The sequence below is a fragment of the Rhodnius prolixus genome, unplaced genomic scaffold (genome assembly GCF_049639745.1).
Source record: "Rhodnius prolixus isolate KJV_2025 unplaced genomic scaffold, Rpr scaffold_7, whole genome shotgun sequence".
NCBI classification, from domain to species: Eukaryota; Metazoa; Arthropoda; class Insecta; order Hemiptera; family Reduviidae; genus Rhodnius; species Rhodnius prolixus.
This window is the reverse complement of record NW_027411582.1, coordinates 33,671,277-33,697,409: the sequence shown is the minus strand read 5'-3', so window position 1 is coordinate 33,697,409 and position 26,133 is coordinate 33,671,277. Positions and strand designations below refer to the sequence as shown.

General features: G+C 32.5%; 1 protein-coding gene across 12 annotated transcripts in view; it reads right to left on the bottom strand.

The window, feature by feature from the left end:
- LOC141447479 (neo-calmodulin-like) overlaps positions 1-26,133 on the bottom strand; it is a 210,579-nt gene that overhangs the window by 79,922 nt on the left and 104,524 nt on the right. For 4 of the 12 annotated variants that reach the window (XM_074115072.1, XM_074115077.1, XM_074115079.1 and 1 more), the window contains exon 1: positions 9,321-9,410. The exons of 5 other annotated variants lie outside the window; for them this stretch is intronic. Coding sequence is in view for 2 of the 7 variants with exons in the window: in XM_074115078.1 (XP_073971179.1) it covers positions 9,321-9,419 (99 nt within the window). In the remaining 5 variants the exon portion in view is untranslated. Of the gene's footprint in view, positions 1-9,320; positions 9,435-18,923; positions 19,052-22,699; positions 22,975-26,133 lie in introns of those variants that run through there. 3 more of the 12 variants (XM_074115083.1, XM_074115076.1, XM_074115078.1) reach the window with 3 other exon arrangements.

Genomic DNA, 26,133 nt, shown 5'->3' with positions numbered 1-26,133 from the left:
TCAAATCCTCCTTTTCGATCTGAGAAAGTACTTCAAGGAGTGCACCACGAATTCCCACTTAGTAGACAACTCCAGAAATGTGTTTTTATTATTTGCTAACTTTAAAGATCAACAAATTATTTAAATTTAATTAGCATCGAACTGTGGGGTTCAACCAAACGCTCAAATCTGCAAAGGATCCAGTCCTTGCAATCTAAAATTCTTCGCTCTACAGTAAACGCTCCTTTCTACGTCACCGATCAAACCATCCATACAAACCTAAACATTCTTTTCGTGCAACACAAGTTGCTGAAAACACGATACAGAAAATTCCATCTTAACATTCAATCTCATCACAATCCCACTTGTACAACATCTATCTTCAAGAAAATTTCCAGACAACACTTCTAGGTCAGTCTTAAAAGATAGTGGCCTCGTGATCTCCTCTCTGATGAAGAGAGTAAGTAGAATTTAGTTGTTTAGAATGTTATTTATTGTTATCATTGTTGCTTATAACGCAAAATGCGTTGATTGTAACTAAATAAATGATAAAAAAAAAAAAAAATTAATTAAACTAGAGATAATACCTCAAATTAATTATTCAATAAAGCACAAGAAGTTTTAATAGCAATCATTGAAATTAATTATGCAAATTAAAGATACGAGCTGCTGTAATTTATTAAATTACAGTATTAAAACTCTAAAACAAGTTCCATTCTGATGGAATTATTAACAATAATATCTCACGACTCAATTCAAGAACCGTAAAAATCGTTATTTCTCTATGCATTCACAAGATTGAAATATTAATACGCTCTATTGGGAACAATACCATTCATAGGATTGTATCGCTGTTATCGTCTTTTTAACCGATCAGTCTCGTTTCTATAGGGAAAGAACTGAAGAAATGGGTTGAATTGAGCTGAGAATTCAATCATTCACACAAATAACACTGGACAGAGGACAGAAAATAAGATTTCATATTTGTGCTTTGCGAAACTATTTCACACTCACACACAAAAATCATATGTTAATAAATATATTAAAAAGTATTGACGTAAAAGTTGGGGAAACGGTGGCATGAGTTGAACAAAGAAGTGGCTATCTCTTCCACGCTCTATCTATAGCATTAAAAGGAGATTGGATGGGAATATATCCTCCTCTTTATTTAGAGGATTTTTCCTTCAGCATATCTATATGGTGGGCATTAGAGAAGAGAGGTCAGCCAGCTCCAGGGAATGATTATCCTCTAATGGCTGGCTCTCACCCTACAACCCAAGAACCTGGAGTGAGTGGCTTAATCATCTGGGAGTTGCTGTCTGGTGATAGTTTTACCTAGAACACCATTAGATCTGTTAGGGAGGACAATAGATCTCTCGATCAGTTGCAGTGATAAATGTCCCGTTAAGGAAGGGAAAAAAATGGCGGAGATTTTAGTAATCAGTTTCTATCTAAGATTTATGATCGGCTCTACTGCAAGCTACACGATGAGCTTTTAGATGTACCAAGTAACAAACTTATGAAGCTGTAATCAAAATTTTCCAACTAACCTAAACTTCTTCATAAGTCAGAATGCTAGGAATTATGCCCCCATTATGCAATGTCACATGCCTTAATGCTATAAGAGGCGGCGGAAGATGATACAATTATTGTTGTTGTTATCTATTGCCAATTTGGATAACTGTCAAATCTAATTAAAGAAAACAAGATATTTTATAGAACCCATTTTGTCTAAAGAACAACAACTTTAAACTTTATTTAGCAATTAATCTTTGCATTTCAAACAGAAAAAATTAGATGTAAGAAAATTTACTATTTAAAGAAAAATATAAAGCATAATTAAGAAAAATTATGAAATTAAAAAAAATGTCAGATACCCACCATAGGAAATTCTCCAAAATCGAATGGCTGGACTAGGAAAACGTCCAATTACATTAACAAACAAGGAGGAAATTTTGAATTTTTAAAAATAATAGTTTATCTAAGTGTACTGTGTGATTTAAAAATTAAACCCTTTTGCTTTACTGACTTAATTCAAACCTTGGATCTTGGATATATCGCTTTTAATATTCTTTAATTAGTATTTTTAAAAAAGTAAAGTAATCGCCTATTTTTTCAGGCGGGGCTTAACGTCCAACTACCAATTAGGTGTCGTGGACGGAGGCGACTAGCAAACATACTTTACTGTAAATATCTTTTATTAACCATTAAATAAAATCCAAGGCCAAAGACCGGGAATCGAACCCACTAAACCAACAATACATCTTAGCATTGCGGGTCTAGCCTATAACCGCCTAACATACTTTACTATAAATTTCTCTTATTAACCATTGAATATAATACAAGGCTTAAGACCGGGAATCGAACCTACTAACCAACAATACATTTTAGCTTTGCGGGTCTAGCCTATAACCGCCTAACATACTCTACTGTAAATTTCTCTTATTAACCATTGAATATAATACAAGACCGGGAATCGAACCTACTAACCAACAATACATTTTAGCTTTGCGGGTCTAGCCTATAACCGCCTAACATACTTTACTGTAAATTTCTCTTATTAACCATTGAATAAAATATAAAGCTTAAGACCGGGAATCGAACCTACTAACCAACAATACATTTTAGCTTTGCGGGTCTAGCCTATAACCGCCTAACATACTTTACTGTAAATTTCTCATATTAACCATTAAATAAAATCCAAGGCCTAAGACCGGGGGAATCGAACCCACTACCACAATACATATTAGCTTCGCAGGTCTCGCCTCTAACCGCTCGGCTACCGTGGCGCCCCCTAATTATTATTATAATATGTGGAGGAACAGTAAATTGTTTTGAAGAATGCTCGCGAAAACCAATTTTCCACGATAAAAGTTTAAATGTAACAAAAATTTAGGTGGACTTAGTCCGGAGTTTAAAGAAAGTAGCTGCAAAGTCTTTTTGCGGAAATAATCCGTGAAAGATCGTTCCAATGAAAAAGTTGACATCTAAGAAACAAGGGTACCAAAAGTCACAGTGTTGTTTATTTGGGGATGAGTTTTGTCATGAAAATTTTAAAACTTTAGCTTCCTCTTCCTCTAATTACTAGCTGAGTAAAAGAGGAATTAAAAAAGAAGATTAAACAAATACGTCATTTCAGTATGGTTAAGTCTCTTGCGGAAAATACTACGTAAAACAATTATACCTCTTTTTTTTCCGCCCATGAAAATGGCCTAATTATCAGAGAAATGACGACGTTCTTTAGAATTAACTTGGAACATGATCACACTTTTAACACAATGCATTGTCAGTACAAAAAAAAAAAAAGAACATCTTTCACCGGAAGAAAGACTAGATAAAACGTGTTAGTACAATTTTATTTTTACCAAATACATAAAGTTCGTTGTTTTTATTTCTTCAAAAAAAAAAGAAATAATACTATATAACCTCTCCTTAAATGAAGTTAAAAGTAAGGTTGAAGAGCTTCTTGAAAACATTAAATTTTTGATTCTCTCAATAAAAATTATATCAGGTTATTACGACGTTTTTAAAGACCTCATAAGACTGTGCACATCAGTTTTATTACTATTTTTTTTTTAAATTTAAATATTATAATATAATTATAATAATATTTGATCACATGCAAAATTCTACGCACTAAAAAAGACGAAGTAAAAACTAAAAAAATGGCAGATCGCAAATTAAATTAATGGTTTTTTCCCCCTATAAATTAGGAATTTGATTAACAATAATTAAAGTATCATTTGTCTTTTTTGTATTATGTGGTTTTAAATAAAATAAATAAATTTCTGATGACTTGAAGTAAATCAATAAATGAATTTTTTGAGGCAATATCATTTAAGAGTTGAGGAATCTAAAAATTCCTCACATTAAGTGACAATTTTAAGTCAAGGCGTTGAATACAATGCCGCAATACATTACATCTTTGCGGGCTAAGGCTCTTTTAATTCCAGGCGATTTTTTTGATTTATTTATTTATCTGAATAAAACGCTCAAAATACTCCATCATTAATTAAATATATTAGTTGTCCCCTCCTTTTTTTTGTAATAAGGGTTTTTACAAAAAACACATCTAATTTTAGGGCCACTGCAGGGCGTAGAACTGCTACTAAAACGTAGATCCTTCAAGTTCAAAATATGTTACTTTACTTTAAGTGAAGTTCATTCATGATATTCCATAAAATATCTATTTTTTGTACCAAAAAAAAACACGAAATTTAGTTAGGGGCCCCTAAATTTTGTTATTTACTCGTAATAACAGTGGCTCTTCTACTTGACCAATTTTCTTCTAATTTGGTATTTCACTTACACATACATATTTGATTCCCAATTATTTTTAAGGAACGGCAAGGGCGCTCATTATATTTAAATAACAGAGTTTACAGGCAAATCTAGCCCACTTAGTCCAGAACTACCTTAAAAACAACTTTTTCATGAGAAAATGTTACGAATAAAATTTACTTATTTACTCATAAGTGTTTACGAATTCTAAATGAAATAGTTCAAAGCTAATTTTAGTTAAAATCCTAAAAAGCAACAGATAAATAGGTACCCGATTTCGAAACTAAAAATTGACAGATTTGAACCAGTTTTTAGAACATCCATCCTATCAAGCAGATTTCGAAAACCTCTGAGGTTCCATCCACTGTAAAGAAAAAAATTTCTGGCGGGTAAATGTTTGCTGTACGTAAGTCAAATGAAGAAGTTCGCTGATTTGGTTTTCTGCAAAAGCTCCTCCGTTCGACTGAAGTCTTTCATTGCCAAGCTTTAGTAGTTTCCTCCTTTTAACTATCAAGCAATTTTGATTGAATCAAAACTAAGTGACACTAAATACGCCGCCAACTTTTAATTTAATGCTTTTAAGTTATCAATAAATTCTCTAAAAACCTTAAAAGTCCGTCGTCGTCCCTTCTTTCCACCCTATTAATGCATTAACATTAATTTAAATAGGACAAAATGATGAGAGGGATTTAGCCATTAAACTCACTCTAAAAGTTAAAGGGTTTGGGGGGGGAGAGAGAGATAAACTAATTTCCTCTGACATCATAGATTTACTTGATTACCTCAAATAACTTTGCTCATTAGTAGGTTATTGCATCAAGTCTACGATCAGGGCTAAACTTTATGATATAGATGGAAGGGACACATAACTGCCTTATACGGTTACTTTAAGGGACCAATATATGTATACAATTTAATGTGACTTTGGAAAAATTTTCGTATTGGGTGCCTAAAATATGAAACACATCTTGAAGTTATCCATAATTTCTTTTTATGGATATTGATAACCATTTTTTCTTCTTTTTTTCTGGTCTCATCTTCTTTTATAGTTATGTTTTAGTCTACCTGGGCTATCTACAAAGAGTGATACAAATTTTAAAATTAACATTTTTTTTTTGCGTTTATTTATGCTACAATCAGCGCTATAAGTAACAGTTATAATAGAATGAAAAAATAATTGCCATTTCAGTCGTAATACATTTATTCTGCCGAGCTTTCGACCAAGCGACTAGGTCATCTTCAGGGCTAGTTTACAAAGGTAATATTTTTACATTACAGGGTTGTTGTGTCTTCTGTCTTGTCTGTTCATGGACATAGACAAGACAGAAGATACAACAACCCTGTAATGTAAAAATATTACTTTGTAAACTAGCCCTGAAGCTGACCTAGTCCCCTAGGTCGAAAGCTCGGCAGAATAAGTGTATCACGACTGAAATGGCAATTATTTTTTCATCCTATTGAAATTATGAATATGAATCAGTCACCAAAAAGAATGAACAACAATAGAGTAACAAATGATAAGGTAACGAGTGCAGAAGTTACCCCAGAGGTAACACTCCATAACATTACGACATTCTAATTGTAAAATACTCATTTTAGCCCAGGCTAAAAATGTATTATAAAGTGGCAATAAAATAAAATAACGAAGATGAAGGCACAAAAAACAAGTGGTTATCAATAACCATAAAAGGAAATACTTTTAATTGAGATTGGATAAACAAAATTCTAAATAGTTAACCATAATTCGCTCTTAAAGGGATTCTTGAATTACATACAGAACCCTTTAGAATAGAAACAGAGAATAGTGTACTCCCTAAATAAGGTAATCTAATTATGATTAGTTACCCTTATAGTTATGGCAGGTGTTATTGTACCATCGTAATTAACATTCACAGGTAAATTAGCCTAACTACTCGCCACAATCAGCACTACAAAATTAATTTTTTTTGAAGTAAATTTTCGGGAGTCATCTGTTTCCGATATTACAGAAATGTTTTAATGTTTTAACTTTAAAAGTTTATAGGGAATTCCATCCTTTAGTTCAAAAAATACAAAACAAATTATAAATAATTAGAATCCTAAAAAATAACACTTCGCTCTAATTGATTTTTATCAAATTTCTATTGTATAATTCTAGCAAAGCTTACTTTTAGTTAGTTTGTAACTTATAATAAAATAGCACCTTAAAAAGAATGCTTAACGACATCATTAGTTTCCTTAATAAGATAACCCGCTTAAAAAAAATGGGGATAAAAATTTTCCCTATTTTTTGGTAGTTAAAATAATTAAATGAAACCAAAATGGATCATTTTAGTCGAAGGAAAAATACGAGTATGTGTAAGAAAAAGGAGATTCGAAACCTAATTAACTACGTGAATTACATAGAATGTTCCTCTCTGAACAAATTACAATGAGGAAAAATGAATCCTATTTTAGAAAATACAATTTCCAATTTTGATTGGAGTCAAAGTTTTCTTTGTTTTTCCAATTGGGATCTCTGTGCCCCTTACCGGGGGACTTTGATTTGGACGAACTTTCAAAGTGCGTCTAAGTTAAGTGAAAAAGAAAACAGTTGCAGCCACTTTTTTTTTATTTTTATTTTGTGGAAATCAAGAAAAACTAGTGCTACACTATTAACGAAGTCGGTTTTTTTTTTTGGATTGACCAATTTCGTGTTTAAAAACAGAATCTGAACTGAAGCAAAAGTAGAACCAAAAAAAATAACTAAGTTGGAAATTGCCTTACAAATACAAACAAAGAATTGCAGGAAAAGATTTGCAGGGATTATGAGCTAGACTAATTTTTTCGCAGCCAAAAAGTAATGTATTTCCGGTTTATATACTACGGAGATGCTGCTGAGTTTATTGAATTGATTAAAATTCTGAGATTCTAAAAAAAAAAAAAACAAATCAAAAAAAACAAAATCCAACACCAAAGGGACACCCAGCCCCTATCAAGTCCGACTAAATACTAATTAAATCTCACAAAGGGCTCCACTACCATTCGGCTTAATATTACTTTCAAAGTGTTTTAGGCTTTAGGATTAAACAAACACCCCTTGGTGGATAGACACACACATTCTGGTTTATCCACTGTGGGTATAATTTCCTTTGGGAACACTTCGTCAGTACCTCTGTTGATTTTATACCTTTATAGAGATTTATCTTTCAGATTGGGGGGGGGGGGGGTTAGGGGTCTGTTTTATATAACTAAAAATGAAATATAATTTACTTAAATTGCCCCAATAGACTTTCTTTAATATTGAAATTTGTTTAAATATTATTTGGTTCAAATGAGCATATTTTATAATTTAGTGGTAGTTTTTAGAAAGATATTCGTTCCAGCTTCTCAAAATCTATTTTCGTTTAAGAGATTTACACATTTCTGGTGGAAAGACTTCCGAAATTCACCATAATACATGTATCATACTCCGAATTTTTGAAATATTTAATTCTCTCCTCGTATTATAGCGGATGTGATAACAATGTAGTTCACAAAAATGGCACTATAAATGGAATAAAATACCTCTTCCTCTGAAAACTAGATTTTCCTCGACAAAAAAAATCAAAAGAAAATTGAACTTATCTACATATTAGGATAAATCATACAATGAACTAAATGTTGGATGAACTAAACTGAGCTCGAACTATTTTATTCTGGATAAAACATTAGGAAACAAAAAGACATATATTCCTTCTAGGCAGGGCCGGATTTAGATGAAAAGAGGCCCTAGGCTATTCCACTTATGAAGCCCTATCACCTCCCATTTTTAAGTTTGTTAATTGCTTGAGAGATAATAAAATACATTACTACATTGATACATCACTAAAACAGTGTTTTAGTGTTCACCGGTTTTTAGAATAGTGTAATTTTAATTTTGCTAACAATTTGAATGTAGGCCCCTTTTGATCTTGAGGCCCTAGGCTGAAGCCTAGTTAGCCTATAGGAAAATCCGGCCCTGCTTGTAGGCGTATAAATTAAATTGGGTAAATGAAATCCATTTTATTTAGGAGAAAATGTTTTCTTCAGGAACTGGACCCCTTTTTATAAAGGATGTTCAACTCAATTTGAAGGCGTAATAGTTATCTGCTAAGCGACTTAGTTTTTTTTAGGATAGGGCATATTACAAGAGCCAGAGATGAAAGATGAGCTAGACTCGTATCCAAATGGATATCATTCGACAGGGCCAGACGCAGAGGGAGACAGTTCCTTCGATGGACAGGTAAATTAAGAGTTGTAGGATAGATGTCTAGCTAGAAACAAGGGAGGATAGACTAAGGTCTATGGCTAGAAATGGAACAGTTCCAGTTCATATTATTATTATTATTTTTTTTTTATTTATATCTTTTATTTGAAATTTACACCTGCACTCGTGCAGTACAATAAGTAAATATGCTGTGCGTACAATAAAAATGGTAAATTATTAATTTAATTTTACGGCATTGTTTGACAAAGATTAATATTAATTAACCAAAACAAGAATGGATAACGATAAAGAGGGATTACTCGGTTTTAATCACTCCCTCTATTTTTAAAAAGAATTATAAGACAAAACCCTATGTTCCTAACCTAAACCACTATTATAAACCGAAGCGGGTTTTATGAGTTAATTTGTAATTTTTAGATTCTTATGCTTAACAATTCCTCTACTTTATAAAAAGATTTACAACGTCAAAGATTTAGACGTCTGGACGCAGCTAACGTGCTGAAGGTCATGGTAGGTCAGTCTACGATTAACCAGTCATGAGTTTTTTTTTAGGACAACTCAAAGTAGTCAAAAAAAATTGATGAAAATGGTTACCAAAAATTTTGTTTTTGCGATTTACCATTTTTTTTGGTAATGTTTACCATTTTATTTTTATTTTTTAAAAAACTACTCTTCTTTATTATTTATTATTTTTTTTATAAAGGCTATTTTAATGGCCTCAAAAAAATTTAAATTTAATTTTTTGGGAAACAAGACAGTTAGTTGGCCGTAGTTTAAACAAATTCTTTTTTGTTTCATTTTTTTAAAGAAAAAGACCAAAAAAAAAAAAGAGGAGGAAGTATCTCTTACTTACTTGACGGACGGGTAGCTGTCTGCGGTGATGTTTCGAGGATACTGGGGGGTGGCAGGCGCCGCCGCCGCCGGGGGCTGCACACGGCCCGCGCATGCGCATGTTAAATACCCGGGTATCAGCGGACGTCTTCTCTATCTACCACACTGATTCCTCATACCAACATTCCCCGGGGGATGGATAATCGTTCCCAAAGAGTATCGGAGAGTCCCCGGCACTCCTTATTCCTTCCGCCCCTGTTCGTGTTCCCTCAACCCCACCGGGACCGGGCATTAGGGAACTCTACTTTATACTAAACATAGATCTTACTCTCCTAAAGGTTTCAAAAAGCAAAAAAAAAAAAAAAAAAAAAAAGAAAAAAAAAAAAGATGCTGCGGGTGGTGAATTTCGTAAATAAAGGACATAAGAGGGGATGTCACTTCGAGCTATCCGATCTATCCAACACAGAATATTACAATAGCAATTACGTGTGTATTGGGATGTTTAAGAAAGATTAGGTAGCACTAACGTTGTAAAAAAACTTTTTTACCAATTAAGACAAAAATTTGAAATCACTTACAATACGAACTAATTCCTAAATTGAAAATATCAAGTGTTAACGACATCAAATTTTGCATAATTCGTTGAATATTGAGCTAGCAGTTTTTCTTTTTGAATTAGATTCATTTAAACTAATTTATACCATTATTAAAACTGTCCGGTAGGACAGTTGTATAAGGGTTGATCGTCAAAAACTGCACGAAAAAGCGTAATGTTGAAAAACACCCAACTTTGACAATTTTTTTCTCTTTTTCTATAAAAGATAAAATTCCCAAATTTTCTTTATAATATAGGGCAAATCCTCCTTTATAACTGTAATTTTTTCGTAATAACATAGATTAATTAGTTTTCGAGAAAAACGATGCGAAAAATGCACAAAAACTACATTTTCAAAAATTGTTGTTGTTCTTGTTCTTCTTCTTGTTGTTGTTGTTACCTTTTTTGTAAACTGCGTAGCGCCTAAACGCACGAACCGATTTTCATGAATGAGGTGTCATTCGATTCGGAATTTTATGTAGATGTGCCTTTTGGGGGTCTCGACGCTGTACATCGAATAGGAGAGGAGTTAGCCCCCTTTATGTAAGGCCCCCTCCAAAATTATTATTACTAATTACTCTGTAAATCTTTATGAATAGAAAATGTTTCTCAATTTATATCTGCAGTGGTCAAAAAAAGTATTCATACACGAAGTTATTTTACTTTATCTACTGAACTTTTGTTTCTAGGATGACCATTTCTTCAGCACTGAAATCGAAGATAGTAAAAATGAATTTAATGCTCTCATTTTCGTTTATAAACATAAAGAATTGATTAAAAAGCAGAAATATAATTTATTATATGCAAAATAAGTATTCATACACTCAGTCTGAATGTTATAATTAACGCAAAACTAAAGACCTAATAATTTGTAAGCAATCCCTTTGCATTTGTTATTGCCTGAAGCCTCCTTGGCATAGATTCCTGATGGTCTGTGGCGTAACAAGGGTCCCTGAAGTTAACGCGAGGCTTTCTGAGAGTTGGCGTGCTCATCGGAAGCGCATACTTTTTTCAACAGGATAACGATCCCAACCAAAAATACTAAGGAATGGCTGCTTTATAATGCCCGGAAACAATTTCTCACCCCTCCACAGTCTCCGTATATAAACCATATTGAAAATTTATGGTCCTATTTGGAGAGAAAATTCGAAAATTGAAATTTTCTTCCAGAAAAGAACTCATAACCAATTTAAGGAAATCATGGAAGAAATCACATCTCAAGAGACACTAAACCTGGTGGAATCTATGCCAAGGAGGCTTCAGGCAATAACAAATGCAAAGGGATTGCTTACAAAATATTAGGTCTTTAGTTTTGCGTTAATTATAACATTCAGACTGAGTGTATGAATACTTATTTTGCATACAATAAATTATTTTTCTGCTTTTTAATCAATTCTTTATGTTTATAAAAGAAAATGAGAGCATTAAATTCATTGTTACTATCTTCTATTTCAGTGCTGAAGAAATAGTCATCCTAGAAACAAAAGTTCAGTAGATAAAGTAAAATAACTTCGTGTATGAATACTTTTTTTGACCACTGTATATTAGTGTAATATTCCTTTTGTACAGACCCTGAAGAAGGTAATAAATTTACCGAAACGTTGATATGAAGAAACAAAATTTGTTTTTGAATTTATGACCGCACCTCAATATTCCCCAAAATCATCGATTAATAACATAGAATGTTAACATCAACATTTCCCCGAAAGTTAAACTAATAACGAATGACCAATCAACCATATTTAACCCTAGTTCGAAAAAATAAAGAAATAACATTAAAAATCCATTTAGATAATTGTATTTCCGGCTGCAAAATTTACAGAAAGCTTGACTGGTTCCAGCAGTTGATCAAAGGAAATATTCACAATTTTTAACATCCTGGGCTGTATTTTTAAATTTTAACTTCCTGTACACACTCAAGACAGATAGATAAACAGAGAGAGTAAAAGGAAAGCATATTTTCATCCTAATTATCTTTTAAAATAAGTAATTTCCTTTCTAAACTTAATTTCGAAAAAACTGACGTGTTACATCAATAAAGGAATAATACAAATACCTAAAATTTTTGCAGATTTCCATTTACTCTTAAATAAATTTCCTTTGCCGCAGTTTACGTCATAAAATATTCTTTTAATTTAATACAAGAATACTATGATAAATAAAAAGTACTTGAAATATTTTGGTTGATATCATTAGTTAATATTAAGTTCTATCCTAGTACTTTTTAATAGTTGTAAACCATTTAATGACAGTCCTTAGTTTATGGACATTAAAATAATAAATCAGTATAATAATTTTTACAGGAATTAAAAATAAATATAACTCTACAGGCAAATAGTAGCTTGGAGGAAGTCATGCAGGAAGTAAAAGAAATCCACCAGATGTAGCCGTGAAAATCCGGTAAATATATATGTCGTATTTACCCGGGAACTTTGCCAAACTATAGTGGAGATCTTCGTGATATATATGAAGGATCCTGCAGGGGCTACACATCCTGCTGTTGCCTGCCTAGTTTTATCCTTAATATATCGAGGATAGAGTTAACCTTGCTCTGTATATAGGGTAAGCCTTCCTACTTTCAAGATTAACAAACTATATTTGTTTACGATATCTGATGTACCATTAAATCATCAAACAATATGAAGCAGAATTGAAAATATATTATACTGATGAAGAAATAATACTTATTATAGGAGCAATTGTTTCATTTGTTAATGTTCGTATTTCAGCTCGTAATTTCACTACAATAAGACAAATTTTTGATTGAAAATACATCTTTTGGAATCAATTAAGTATGAAAATTTGATTTTTTTAAATTTAATTTCTCTCACAGATGGAATATGACAGCAAAAAACCTCAAAAAAAAGTTTAAAGTGTTAAAGTGACAGGCTTTGGTTAAAAATGAAAATTTCCAGAAGTACCTACTATTTTTGTTAAAAAGAATTTTTAGTTTTTCACGATTTTCTCTATTTTCTTTAAATTTGGAATATGTATTTTACAAGCTTAGACCGTTGTACGACCGGTAGTTACCTAAGGCTGTGAAGCGTGGGTATTGACCAAGGATAATGAGCGTCTTTTAATTTGGGAAAGAAAGATTTTAAGAAGGATATTTGGTCACGTAAAGGTAAATAATATTTAGAAGATCAGGACTAACAATGAGTTTCGTGACATACGTATATGGCGACAACCAGATCTGGTTTGTTTCATTGATATTTGGTCACGTAAAGGTAAATAATATTTAGAAGATCAGGACTAACAATGAGTTTCGTGACATACGTATATGGCGACAACCAGATCTGGTTTGTTTCATTGATATTTGGTCACGTAAAGGTAAATAATATTTAGAAGATCAGGACTAACAATGAGTTTCGTGACATACGTATATGGCGACAACCAGATCTGGTTTGTTTCATTGATATTTGGTCACGTAAAGGTAAATAATATTTAGAAGATCAGGACTAACAATGAGTTTCGTGACATACGTATATGGCGACAACCAGATCTGGTTTGTTTCATTAAAGCCGCCAGATTAAGATGGTTAGAGCGCGTTTTTTTTTTGCCAAAAAAATTGTTATATGGTAATCCAGGGGGCAGAAGAAAAAGAGCACGTCCTCGCTTGAGATGGCTGGACGATGTCGAAACCTACATCAGAAGGCTAGGAGTCAGAAGATGGAGACTCTGTGCTTTGGACAGGGACGAGTGGAATACTGCGCTAAAGGAGGCCAAGGACCTTAGCGCCCTATAGTAAGTAAGCAAATTTTACAAGCATAGATCTAGAAGTTTTGTTGGGCAGGCTCTGCGGGTAGGAGAGCATGAGGCACCAGAGTGATTGTATCGAAACAATCGGCCTCGCTCTTTTACCAAGAACTTACCATGGTTCTTTCGATAGATCTGGGGAAACCAATCCTAAGGAGTGTAACAGGGCTAGGCGTGGATGGACAGCCTCCACGCTGCCTGCCATGTTTAATAAAGGGCCTGAGAAGTGACCAAGTGTTGGGACAGGAATATCCCTTACTTTAGAATCCCTTCTTGGGGATATTTCTTTCAACAACTTTTTGGAAAGCATTAGAGAGCGGTGAACTGGCTTCAGAGAAGTAGTTATTTCTTACTTCTGGCTCTTACTACTGATATTGATTATATAAGATGAGTCTTTAGTGATAAATTATCATCATTAAGTACCATCTAACATAATTTAAAGTAAAAAGCCACGTTCCAAGTAACTTTGGGTACGTTCACAACGGAGCTGTGAGCATAGATGATAGCGGAGATGATAGCAGTGATGCATCAGCGCTTATAGAATAACCTAGTACATTCTTATGTGAGCGTGCACAACGAAGCTTCGACTAGTGACACATACGCGCTGCTATAAACGAGCATAGATGATAGAATTGAATTTTTCATTTTTCTGCTAGCTGAACTCCAGTATCGGCGCTTCAAAATGGACGTCGAAAAATTAATTAGTGCTGTCTTTACTCATTATTTTTGGTTATTATTTTATTATTTACTTTTAAACAATATTTTGTTTTTTAAATCGTGCTTACATTTATTTTTATGTGTATTTATTTGTTTTTCCTCAATATAACCTTACCTCAGAGTTATCACTAGTTTCTCTTCTATAGTTATAGGATTTCCATGACAATTTTTCTTACGTTTTCTTAATTTTGACCTTATTTTTTCTAAAATTTAGTCAAATGTGGTTGGACCCATCCTCACATATTCAAAAAAACGATCCGGATAATTTCTAAGTTCCTTATATAAATAGTGAAATTCGCCCAAAGTACTTCGTTTTTTATTTATGGGATGTACATGATATTTTCTAAAGCGTTTTTTCTTTAAAATATACCTTTTTGTTGCCGCTGAACATAAAAACTCTTCTTCACTACTCGACATGTTGCATGTATCACAGCTCCGTTGTGCACACTAATCAGCGATTATATTTTACTCTATCAGTTATCATCTCTGCTATCATCTATACTCACAGCTCCGTTGTAAACGTACCCTTAGGCATTGTAACCGCTTTCGTGCGGTTACAAGCAAACCTTTTGACCTACTTTACGTTTTGTCTTCAGTATTGCATGATCTTGCAAAGGTTAAAAGGCAAAAAACTACCTCTACTGTCCTTCTCCCCTTAGTTTCGATTAATTGTTTTTTGTTTTGTTTATTCCCCAGCGTTGCCTGAACAAAAATGAACACAATAAAACAGTTAAACATGGAAAATTTGCACAAACACTACCTAGAGATAGATGATGTCATCTGCTTATTCGCTTATTCTATCAGCGCAGTTTATAAATTATTAAGTTTTGCAGAATTTTTTTTTTTTTATTGGCTTTGTCACGTGATTCCGTTTTATACAAAGTTAGGAGAAATGGGTTTTCCTGTACAGGGCGATAATTACAGGCTACAGTTAACAAGAGCGCCCTCTGGAGGGGGATGTTAGACAGGAGAGAAGTATACTCCATGGTTCATTGAACCGTTAATTAATTAACGGGATTGATTAACACTAAAAAAAATGCTCATAAATATATCAAGTGAGTAAATTAAACAAAATTCATCTTACGAGGGTCGTTTGAAAAGTCCGTGCAAAGTCAGAGAGATAGCACCACTGGCGCGTATCGAGGTTATGTTTAGTTAGTAGCATCTCTTGGATGAACACACACCAAGTTTCAGCCAGATCGGTCTATTTCTTTGTGTTTGGCATTCGTTTGAATCGAGGAAGTCGAGTGATTTTCAAAGAATGGACGAAAAAGAATTTCGTGTGTTGATTAAACACTACTTTATGAAAGGCAAAACGCCTCAGGAGACTAAAGAGAAGCTTGATAAACATTATGGTGACTCTGCACCTTCGATTAGAACAGTTTATAAGTGGTTTCAAAATTTTCGGAGTGGCCATATGGGCACAAGTGACGCTGAACGTTCTGGACGCCCTGTTGAGGTTACTACTCCAGAAATCATTGATAAAATCCATGATATGGTGATGGATGACAGAAAAGTGAAGGTGCGTGAGATTGCTAGTGCTGTGGGCATCTCGAATGAACGGGTACATAATATTTTGCATCAACATTTGGACATGACAAAGCTATCCGCAAGATGGGTGCCGCGATTGCTCAAGCTTGACCAAAAACGAAATCGTGTGAAGTGTTGCAAGGACGGTTTGCAGCTGTTCCAGAAGAATCCGCAGGACTTTAAGCGTCGTTTCGTCACTGTGGATGAAACATGGATACATCACTACACTCCTGAGACCAAAGAACAATCTAAACAATGGGTTACCAAGGGGGAATCTGCGCCAAAAAAAGGCTAAGACCGTTCCTTCGGCCGGAAAGATTATGGCGACTGTCTTTTGGGATTCGCAAGGAATAATCCTCATCGACTATCTGGAAAAGGGTAAAACTATTACAGGTGCATATTATTCATCGTTATTGGACCGTTTGAAAACCGAGCTGCAAGAAAAACGCCCACGATTGGCCCACAAAAAAGTCCTTTTCCATCACGACAACGCACCAGCTCACACCTCAGCAGTTGTGGTCGCAAAATTAATGGAAATAGGGTTCCAAATCGTTTCACATCCCCCCTATTCTCCAGACTTGGCTCCCTCGGACTACTATTTGTTCCCCAATATGAAGAAATGGCTGGCGGGAAAAAGATTTTATTCAAACGAGGAGGTGATTGCAGAAACGAATGGCTATTTTTCAGATTTGGACAAATCCTATTATTCGGAAGGGGTCAACAAACTAGAGTAGCGTTGGACGAAGTGTATAAGCCTAAAAGGAGACTATGTTGAAAAATAAAAAAGGTTTACCCCCAAAAATTAAGTAGTTTTTATTTTTGCACGGACTTTTCAAACGACCCTCGTATTATTAAAAAAAGACTAATATTCAGGTTTTGTCTTGAGAAACCTTATTACCGTGTCCTTAAGGAAGCTTCTAAATGAACTATCAAATTCTGATTGTGTCCGATTCCCTGCTTATGTACAATGGTGACGACAAACAACTAACTTATAATTTTAAAAAAAATTAGTGTAAAAAGAACAGTAAAAACTTACATTTTCCGATATAAAGTAAAATTGAAATTCAGCAACGATTGCAATACTTCGCATAAGACGAGTAAGAAGAGAAGATAAAAATCAAGACTATCAAGAGAATAGATCAGTAAAACTGATTAATATGCTGAACATGATGTAATAGAATAAATTATCTACAGATACGACGATAGAATTATGTTGGAGAAAAAAAAATCAATATATTGTACTTATCGATTATTAATTTATCAACATCAAATCGCTGAAAACAATTTTCGTTTTCTTTATTTCTGTTATGTTTTGTTTTAATTTTAGTTTATTTTAATAATAATGATAATTAATATTAATAATATCACTTTATTTTAGGTGCAGTTTGAATCAAAGAAAATAGCAAGTTAATAGCTGTGAACTTCAAGAATAAAAAGAGTATTATAATTAAAAGAGAGTAACTATCCTCTAATTTTAAACAACCATTGCTACACAATTTATTTGGAGATTGCTTATTAGGAGGAAAGCGAAGAAGATCCTATTCATTCCTACAGGAACATAATTATTCCTCATTTTTTATAGCAAAATAGAAAAATTCACACGAACTCATAATGTTTTCATTTGAAAACAGAAAGGTAAAGGAATAAATGTGAACTAAAATTCATTTCACTAATCAAACCATCACGCATTGTGATTGATTTACCTCATAAACCAGAATTCTGGGTAATATTTTAATCAGAGCATTGTCAAATCGATAATAATACGTTACTTTTTTTTTTTAATAATTTATTATTTAACGTGATTGTAAATAAATTAAATCAATTGAATTAGTAATAAAAAAATCGATTTAGAGGAGGAGGAAGTTATGGTCTAGAAGAAGAACAGAGTTGAGAAATCGTTCAACACGTGAACCAAATCATGACATATTAATGACTTGTTTCTGGCACGCAAAAGAAGTTCTTGCCCAAAAAAGTAATTGTTAAAGGAACAGCTTTTTAGCGGTGGGGACACTGAGTTTCGGTATCGGGAGTGAGCCTATTTTTAAGTAAAAACAAAAAATACTAGTCAATTTCTCATTTAGGCTTTACAAACTTCTCATGCCTAAAGAGTATTGCCTCCAATGATCTCCCAAAATAAAGACGGAACAGGCTGTCATTGTAACAATACAAAAAAAAAATCAACAGTTGAGCCTTTGTTACAAGATTAGCTGCGTACAAAGAATTGAAAGATGGAGACGGCGAACATTTAATTAAATTTCCATACAGCATCAAACTGTGCTAGAACTAAACTGGTTAATTTTTCATGGGCAGAAATGAATTTAAAATGAAGCAATAAGAATGAGTAGATCAATTTGGACAATTCTTCAACAAAAGTTACAATTTTATAACCTTAAATGGTCGTGCAGTGATTAAATCATTGTCAGGAACAGTAATTTGCTTGAATAAGCACTAGATAAGATATATTGCCAAAAATGGACACCATTTTCTTAAATCTATGCCCAAAATTTCAAGGAAAAATGGATAATTTAACTAATAATTTTGTGAATCTGTAAAAGGAAGCTGCTGGTATTAAGAAGGGCTAAGTGAAATTTCACAGTTCACCAATGAATCACAGATAAGGCCATTTGTTCAGCAAAGTATTTTTAGTACGATGATTCAAAGTATTAGGCTTAAACTTTTAAATCCTGTCAAAATTATGTGGTTTAAGACTGCCTCAGAGAAATAAGATTTGAGCATTTATTTTGAAAATAAACAGATTTAATTAGTACAAAAACAACAACTTAATACGAAAATAGACGCCAAAGCCCTACCAGTTCTGTTACCAGCAATTAAGAACCACTAATAGACTTACTACGATTAATACGTAAACTAGAAAAAAACATGAGAAAAGCGGCTAAACTTAAAACATACAGAGAACAGATCAATTATAAGATAAAATAGAATTCAACTGTTTCAAAATAGGATATGGCTAAAGCTTTCAACTAAGTAACGTAAAGAAAAACGACTAAATTTTGATTAATTACTTACTTGGTTTAAATCTTATATTATTCCTTGCAAACCATCTTCAAATACCTTTTGATTACGAATTGTTGTAAATAAGATAAATAAAACTACTTTTACCAGTTATTAAGTGGAAATAAAGGTTATAAATAATCACCCATCAAAAATAATGTTAACCATGAAGGTTACCTTCATTCAAACAGATAAAAATTGTTATTTATAAACCAAAATAATCTGATGTGGAAACTCACAGGACTTTCTTTTATGACAATTTACGTAATTAAATTGTTCTAAAAACTAGGAATTTGTACTTAAAAGAAAAAAAAATAATTATATGACTTCAATATTATTTATGTTCACTTTAAAGGAAACGTATTCTTATACTGAAACGGCACCTTTAAAAGATAAACGCTTAAAATACCTAACTCCCACAATTTCCTTAAGAAGCATTTTCTTAGAAAAATGCTTGAAATTCAAGTTAATTAACTATATGTTTAGAAAGACTAAAGTTTACAAGAAAATCAAAGTAGATTTTTGGGAAAACAAAGAGTAGAAAAATCGATTCAGTTAAGTGGCTCCCCTCGTTGGGTGACTGTTAAAAAAGAAAACTCCATTACCTGGTCAAATTGTGAAACCAATTCGAAATATGAAATTTTCATTTTCAGTTTTTCAACTTATGCTGAACATAATCAGACTAATTTGAAAAACTACTTTTTAGGACTGAAGGGGCTTCAAAATTAATATTTTTGGTGAAAATTCTAAATAGAAAACCTGGAAAATCTCTAAAACTTTTCTTACTGGTAGATTAAGAAAAAATTAAAAATCTATTCAGTGAAAAAGGCACTTTCTGTCAGCACACTTTCTCTAAATTTAGAACTTTGATTACATTATTTCATTTTTTATTAATACTTGATCACCAATGTTGCCTTAAAATGGCACTTCATAGTTCAGCCTAAACTTCCACCTCTTCCAAAACTACTCATAATAGAATTTTCTCATAAAAGAAGTTGGAAATCAACGTTACAAATCTATTTTTGAGGATTTTTTTTTTTCTATTTTCAAGTTTAAAGAAAATCTTAGAAAAATAGTACTTTTGGGTGCCCAATTTTTGGGCCAAAGACCTTATATTGTCTCGTTCCACAATAGTCTCAACTTCCAATACAGTTATTTCCGGTGAATAAAATCGAAAATCTAGTATTCGAGTCCAATATATTCATAATACTGTTAAATTTGGTTTTTAATATGAAAATTCCAGGGTTTTTTTTTGAAGTTTAGAACTAAATAAAAAGCTTTTTATTGGCGAATCGGGGGGGTGTATTATGTTCGTTTGGGGGGTTCTATTTCTCCTATAATGTTCTCTCGCTTATTGACGTCATTCACATCACATGGACAGCCAGACTGATAACGTCTGTACATATAGTACCTCTCCGCCACCAGTTACCACTCGATATCTATGTGACAGTTAGGGGAGTTTGAGTTGTTATTTTCTACAATCAAACAGAATGTAGCTGGACAGAAATATCTATAACTTTAGTAACATTATCTATCAATTAAATAGTCTGAATTAGATTTATAGTCTATAGTCACGCGTAATTTATTATAAATATATATATACAATATCCTCTGAATACATGCATTCAATTTAATATTTTGGGACACAATTTATAGGATTGCCTGTTGTCAAAATGGGTTACCAATGATAACAAATTCTGGATTCCTGTTTAAAGATTTCTTTTTTGAAATATTTCTCTCAGTATTCATCAGAAATAATAGGCCTGAAGAGTGAGAACCTGTCTTACATTGGTGGGAATAGAGGTGGATCCTCAACGTAACACCTGTTCACGGTGTTCTAAAAAAAAAAAAAAAAAATGGGGCGGCGATCCGTAATGTAACTAGGAGAAGGCATCTCCTGTTTGGTGGCACAACCCCCATCTGAAACTTCCCTTTTAAAGGTGGGATGATCAAGAAGATACAGCTTCATTAAGTACTATTCTTCCACGATGTATATACAGGGTGAACCAGTAAGTATTGTCCATAGGCCTACTGTGTGTAGTGCATCTAAAGTTCAATGACGTATTGGCCAACTTCATATTTCCCACTGTTCTTGAGTGAAGTCGCTTTAAATTTTTTTTCTAAAATCATTACTTTTTTCCAATAAAAACATTTTTACCCAGAAAGTTTTAGTCCGAATTCGATTCTGATGACACGGTTAAAAAGACAGATTTAAAAAAAAAAAAAAAAATGATACCATTTCGAAGCATAAGTTATTCACCAATCAGCCTCAATCTTCCTCCGAATGCTGGAAAATAAAAGTAATAAGAAATTTTTAAGAAAACTCATTAGGCCCTTACGTGAATCATTATCAAACCTAGGTGCTGGCACTTTTTTAGTAAAAGTTTTCTTATTTAATGGGCTTTCTAACAGTATATTATTTTCCAGGATTCCTTTTATCTTTGTATGAGAAATTACCTTTGTTTTTGCAAGAAAACGTGTTCACGAGCACTCAAGATTGTTAGTTATCAACTCAAGAGTGTTAGTTTATCAAGTTGTTTAATTCATTGAAAACTCTTTTAGATGGACCAGTAGTCGATTTTTAAAGTAGATTGTCTTACAATAAGGAATTCAAAGGTTACAAATTGCACTAAAAAACAAAACAAAAAATTCTAAACTTTCTGAAATATTTGAGAAAATATTTTTCGAACAAGGGCAATTTTTATAACTGAAGGTTAATTTGCTTAGTTTCAAATAGGATACAATAGAAAATTTTGAAAGATCAAGTCTAACAGATAAGGGAAGTTTATTAAAATACAGGACAATACTTAATGGTTCACCCTATATATACCATATGGATGCATTAAAGAACTAGCGACTGTATGGTACATGGGTGATATGGGACTCCTAACGTAACTGTGGGTTTTTTTGGGCCAAGTAACAACTTGGAACTAAAAAAAGAAAGAAGATATCCCAGGATATTCTAGACGGAATTTGACGTAATCAACTTGTGTTCAGGTTAACCACAACAAAAAAAACACCTGTAATGATAGACGTGATTTGTGAATGAATCTAAAGTAACATTAAAAATACTTTTTTCTAGGTCAAAATTAGAATTTAAACAAACATTTTTTTGAGAATTACTGTTAGAAAAAGGCAAATTTTAAGCAACCAATCTCACTATCAATTATAAATTTCTCATACTAATGTTAAGAGACAGTATTGTGACTTGGCAAACATTCTAAATAGCCATTTCTACAAGAAATGTAGATTTTTTGAGATCCCTTGAGTTTCGAAAGAATGGTTTTTAGAAAAATTTTCAGTATGTGTGAACAAAATATTAAATAATAAAAGCGGAAGTTATTTGGATGGTGGAACCAAAACATTAAAATTTCGTGTTTCCTTAAAGAACTATTTTATTCAAAGATTTTTTTTTTTTTTTTCTTCACAGTTCAGCCTTTTCCGACACTTCTCCAATGATTTTCATTTAAGCATTGTATAGATATTAACGTTTAGATTTACATTTTTCATTTACAAAATTTTTCCAAGCAATTCGATTAAGATGAAAGGGGTTATTTAGTTCGTAGTCTGCCCTTTAAAGTACGATTTCATTGGTATGTTCCGATCTAACCCTTAACTTCTATTTTAATCAGTTTTCTTAGGATACTTTTGGGGAAGGAGTTATCCCACTTAATAAATAATCTTTTTCCATTCTATTTATTCATAATACATATAGAATATGCAGTTTTCTATAAGAGCAAGGTTTAGGGCTAGCTTTTTTCCATTTTCTCTGTATTTTTGACTTTACTTACTTGACCTTTCTTGTTGCCAGATTTCCCCATCACTGATCTAAGACGTACGAATGGAGTTCTTACAGACATGATCGTTCCAAAAGTAATAACAATAACAATCAACAGCAACTATCCAGGGGTTATGGAAGAAGTTAAGTTGACGACCGGATATCACCACAGAAACGGCACACAATAACAGACCGGACCCCCGCGACTAACTATACAAGAGAGTTGTCTATCTAAACTACTTTTACCTCACTATCCAATGCTTATAACAACTACTCCCCCATATCAATTGGTAGTTTTTTTTCCCCATTGATTTCTTCGTTCTCAATATGTTTAAAGTGGCATGCCTTTGCCCAATCATTGTAATAATTTTCCAACTTCAAAGTCTATATTTCAAAGAAATATTCAATTTTTGGTTTCTTTATAGTTTTTTTGTTAAATATTTTATGCGTTTATCATTTCTTTTTTTTGCAATTTTAATGAAACATCGCTCAGATCATGGCTTTATTCATCTTTTATTATATTTAAACTCTTCTAGTAGTTAGAAGAGGTTAATATTAATATATTAACCCTTCCCGATTAAACCGATTCCCTTTTTACGTATAGTGGTGACGACATACGACTAACTTGTAATTAAAAAGAAACTTAGTGTTAAAAGAACCGAAAAAAACTTACATTTTCTGGTACAAAGTAAACTTAAAATTCTGCACGATTGCAATACTTCGCATAAGACTAGTAAGAAGAGACGATAAAAATCAGACTATCAAGAGAATAGATCAGTAAAACTGATTAATATGCTGAACATGATGTAATAGAATAAATTATCTACAGATATGACGATAGAATTATGTTGGAGAAAAAATATCATTAAAAATATAATGTACAATCGTACATTATAATAAAATTTCACTTTAGAAGGACCCCTTTAGCCCCGGGAAAATGTGACAAAACCTGTAAAGCAAAATATGCAATAAATAAAGAAAATCGTTTCTGCAGTTTGTGATTAAAAATCTACAAAAAAACAAACTATTATTATGGAAAAGTGGTTTTTCCAGTACAAAGGGGATTTTCTAAAGTGATACCTAAGTGATCGGGGACCCATAGGAATACAAATAGAAATAAAATTAGAGCTAACTACAATTTTCCCTTTCCATTTTTTCTTAGTCTATGATAGTTAAGAGTAAAATCGTATCGGGTTTTCACCATTGTACATTTGAAACATTTTCCGGGAAAATACAATTAAGGGCACTAGAAGGGGTGTGAAATTAGTTTAAATATTTCATAGGGAGAGCATTTTTTTTTCTATTTCCGGCTAGCTAATGAACAAATTATTTGTATCCTCAAGTATAAAGAAGATTGTAAATTCTAAGATATGTAAAGGAAGTAATGATTCTATTATTCTATCCGTGTATTGGATAGAAAAGTATTTCCTGTTTTTTTTTTTTTTTTTTTTTTTTTTTTTTTTTTTTTTTTTTTTTTTTTGGCCTTCTGGGCATGCAGATTAGCCATTGATTCAGTGGGTATTTCCTGTTACATATACGAAAAAAAAGTAAAAGTAATTTAATGTAATCTATGTTTGATTAATAACTTCTAGAATATTTACTAATATGATTTAATAGTTCGTAACTATTAACACTCAAGCATAATTTAGGATTTAAAAAAAAGAGTCTCAGTCAAAAATGGTTATTTGCCACTCCAACTATCCAGTTAAAAAAAACTAATTCTTGAGCAATTTTCTGATGATATTCTATAAATAGCAATCTATAACTTTATGTTGAAACAACTTTAAAATCTTGAGGAGGAAGTCTCCTTTAAGTAAAACATGTTATATTATGTAAAATTTAGTTTTTTAGTCATACTTTCAGAATCAATAATAGAACTATACTACTGATCTAAAGTTTTGTCTAAATGTAGACAAATATATATTTATTTTTATCCAGTTACCAATGAAAAAGAAAGGGTTTGCGTTTTCTTTTTAAAAGAAAATGCAGTTAAAATTGATAGCTGATAATGTTCTGATTAACTAATTGATTGGAAGGGTGCAAAATCCCAGGTAACTGAGCATTGCAGTTGCCAGCCTTGGTGTTAAACCCAAAAGTAACAGGAGAAATCGCGACTATCATAAAGGCATGCTCTGTTTTTTAAGATGACAGTTACGCTAGGTTTTTGATCTTTCATAAATTGAGCCCCGTCAGTCTATTAGACCGAAAAAGGTCCTCCTAGATCTTAGGTTAAAATTACGATAATTAGTTATGAATACTAAAACTTTGATCAGTTTCGAACAGTTCTGTAATTGATCGAAATAGGAGCTTTGTTTAATACGATTTTTTAACTTGTTTTTCTTTACTTAAAATGATTTCCCTGACAAGTTTCCAGTTATTTTAAAAAAAATTTCAGTGATTTTCTCGTAAATAACAAAATAAAAAGAGAAAACCTTGCTAGGAACTGAGCATGATTCAACAGGATGAATATGGGATACTTCGAACTTGAGAAAAGCAGAATGCTTCGACACTAATTCAGCTGTTGGAAATCTCCCGGAAAGTTGAAAATTCAAAAAAAGTAAAAGAAAAACACCTTAACCTATCCTTCAATTCTAGAGAGATATAATCTTCGACTTATAAAGCTCATAAACAAGAACACGCCTCCAAAATTGAACTTAAACAAATGTAAAATATTCAATAAAACTAAGGAGCCCTCATTTTTAAAAGAGGAATAACTTTTCAAGTGAAAAAGAAGCAAGCATAAGTCAGTTTATTAATGAATTTAATTGAAACAAAAATCTGAAATTTATTTTAAATAATATTTGAGCAGTTTATAAAGAAGCGGCAATGAATGCCGAGCAAAGAGAATGAGAAAGAGAATATTAAAACGAGAGAGAGAGAAGAGAATCGCGTGCCAGCGCCCCCCTAACAACAGTGAAGGTGAGACAATCTAATTTAAGATGCTCTCCTACAAGCGCTAGTATAGTATGTCTGCTAAACATTGTATTCGGTGCAACCATTAAAAATTTAAAAAAATATTATAGTGAATCTCTTTTTAGGTTCATTAGAAGATTCAACACGATTGTTCCAAGATCGGATATTATAAGACTTAGAGGGCACGTTATGCTGTCAATCGTACTGACGTACATACCAAGAATATCTTGAAAACCGAACTTCAATCTCGACGAGCCTGTCAATCAGAATAATAGGGTAGTATCTAAAAATAAGTCGAACGTCAATCTAGTGAAGTTGTCATAGAATACAAAAATGTCTGCTGACACCATTGTCACAGATTATGTCATAGAAAGGAATAGTTGCACTTTAGGTGCACTTATGGTTTAAAACTTCCCAGAAAATGGTTAAAAAAAAATTGCCCTTCCCGGTTTTCTAAAAATCCTCTATATCTAAAAGGAAGAAATAAGAAGAAAAGGCCCTTTTTTAAAAAAAGGAAATTTCATATGCAATTAT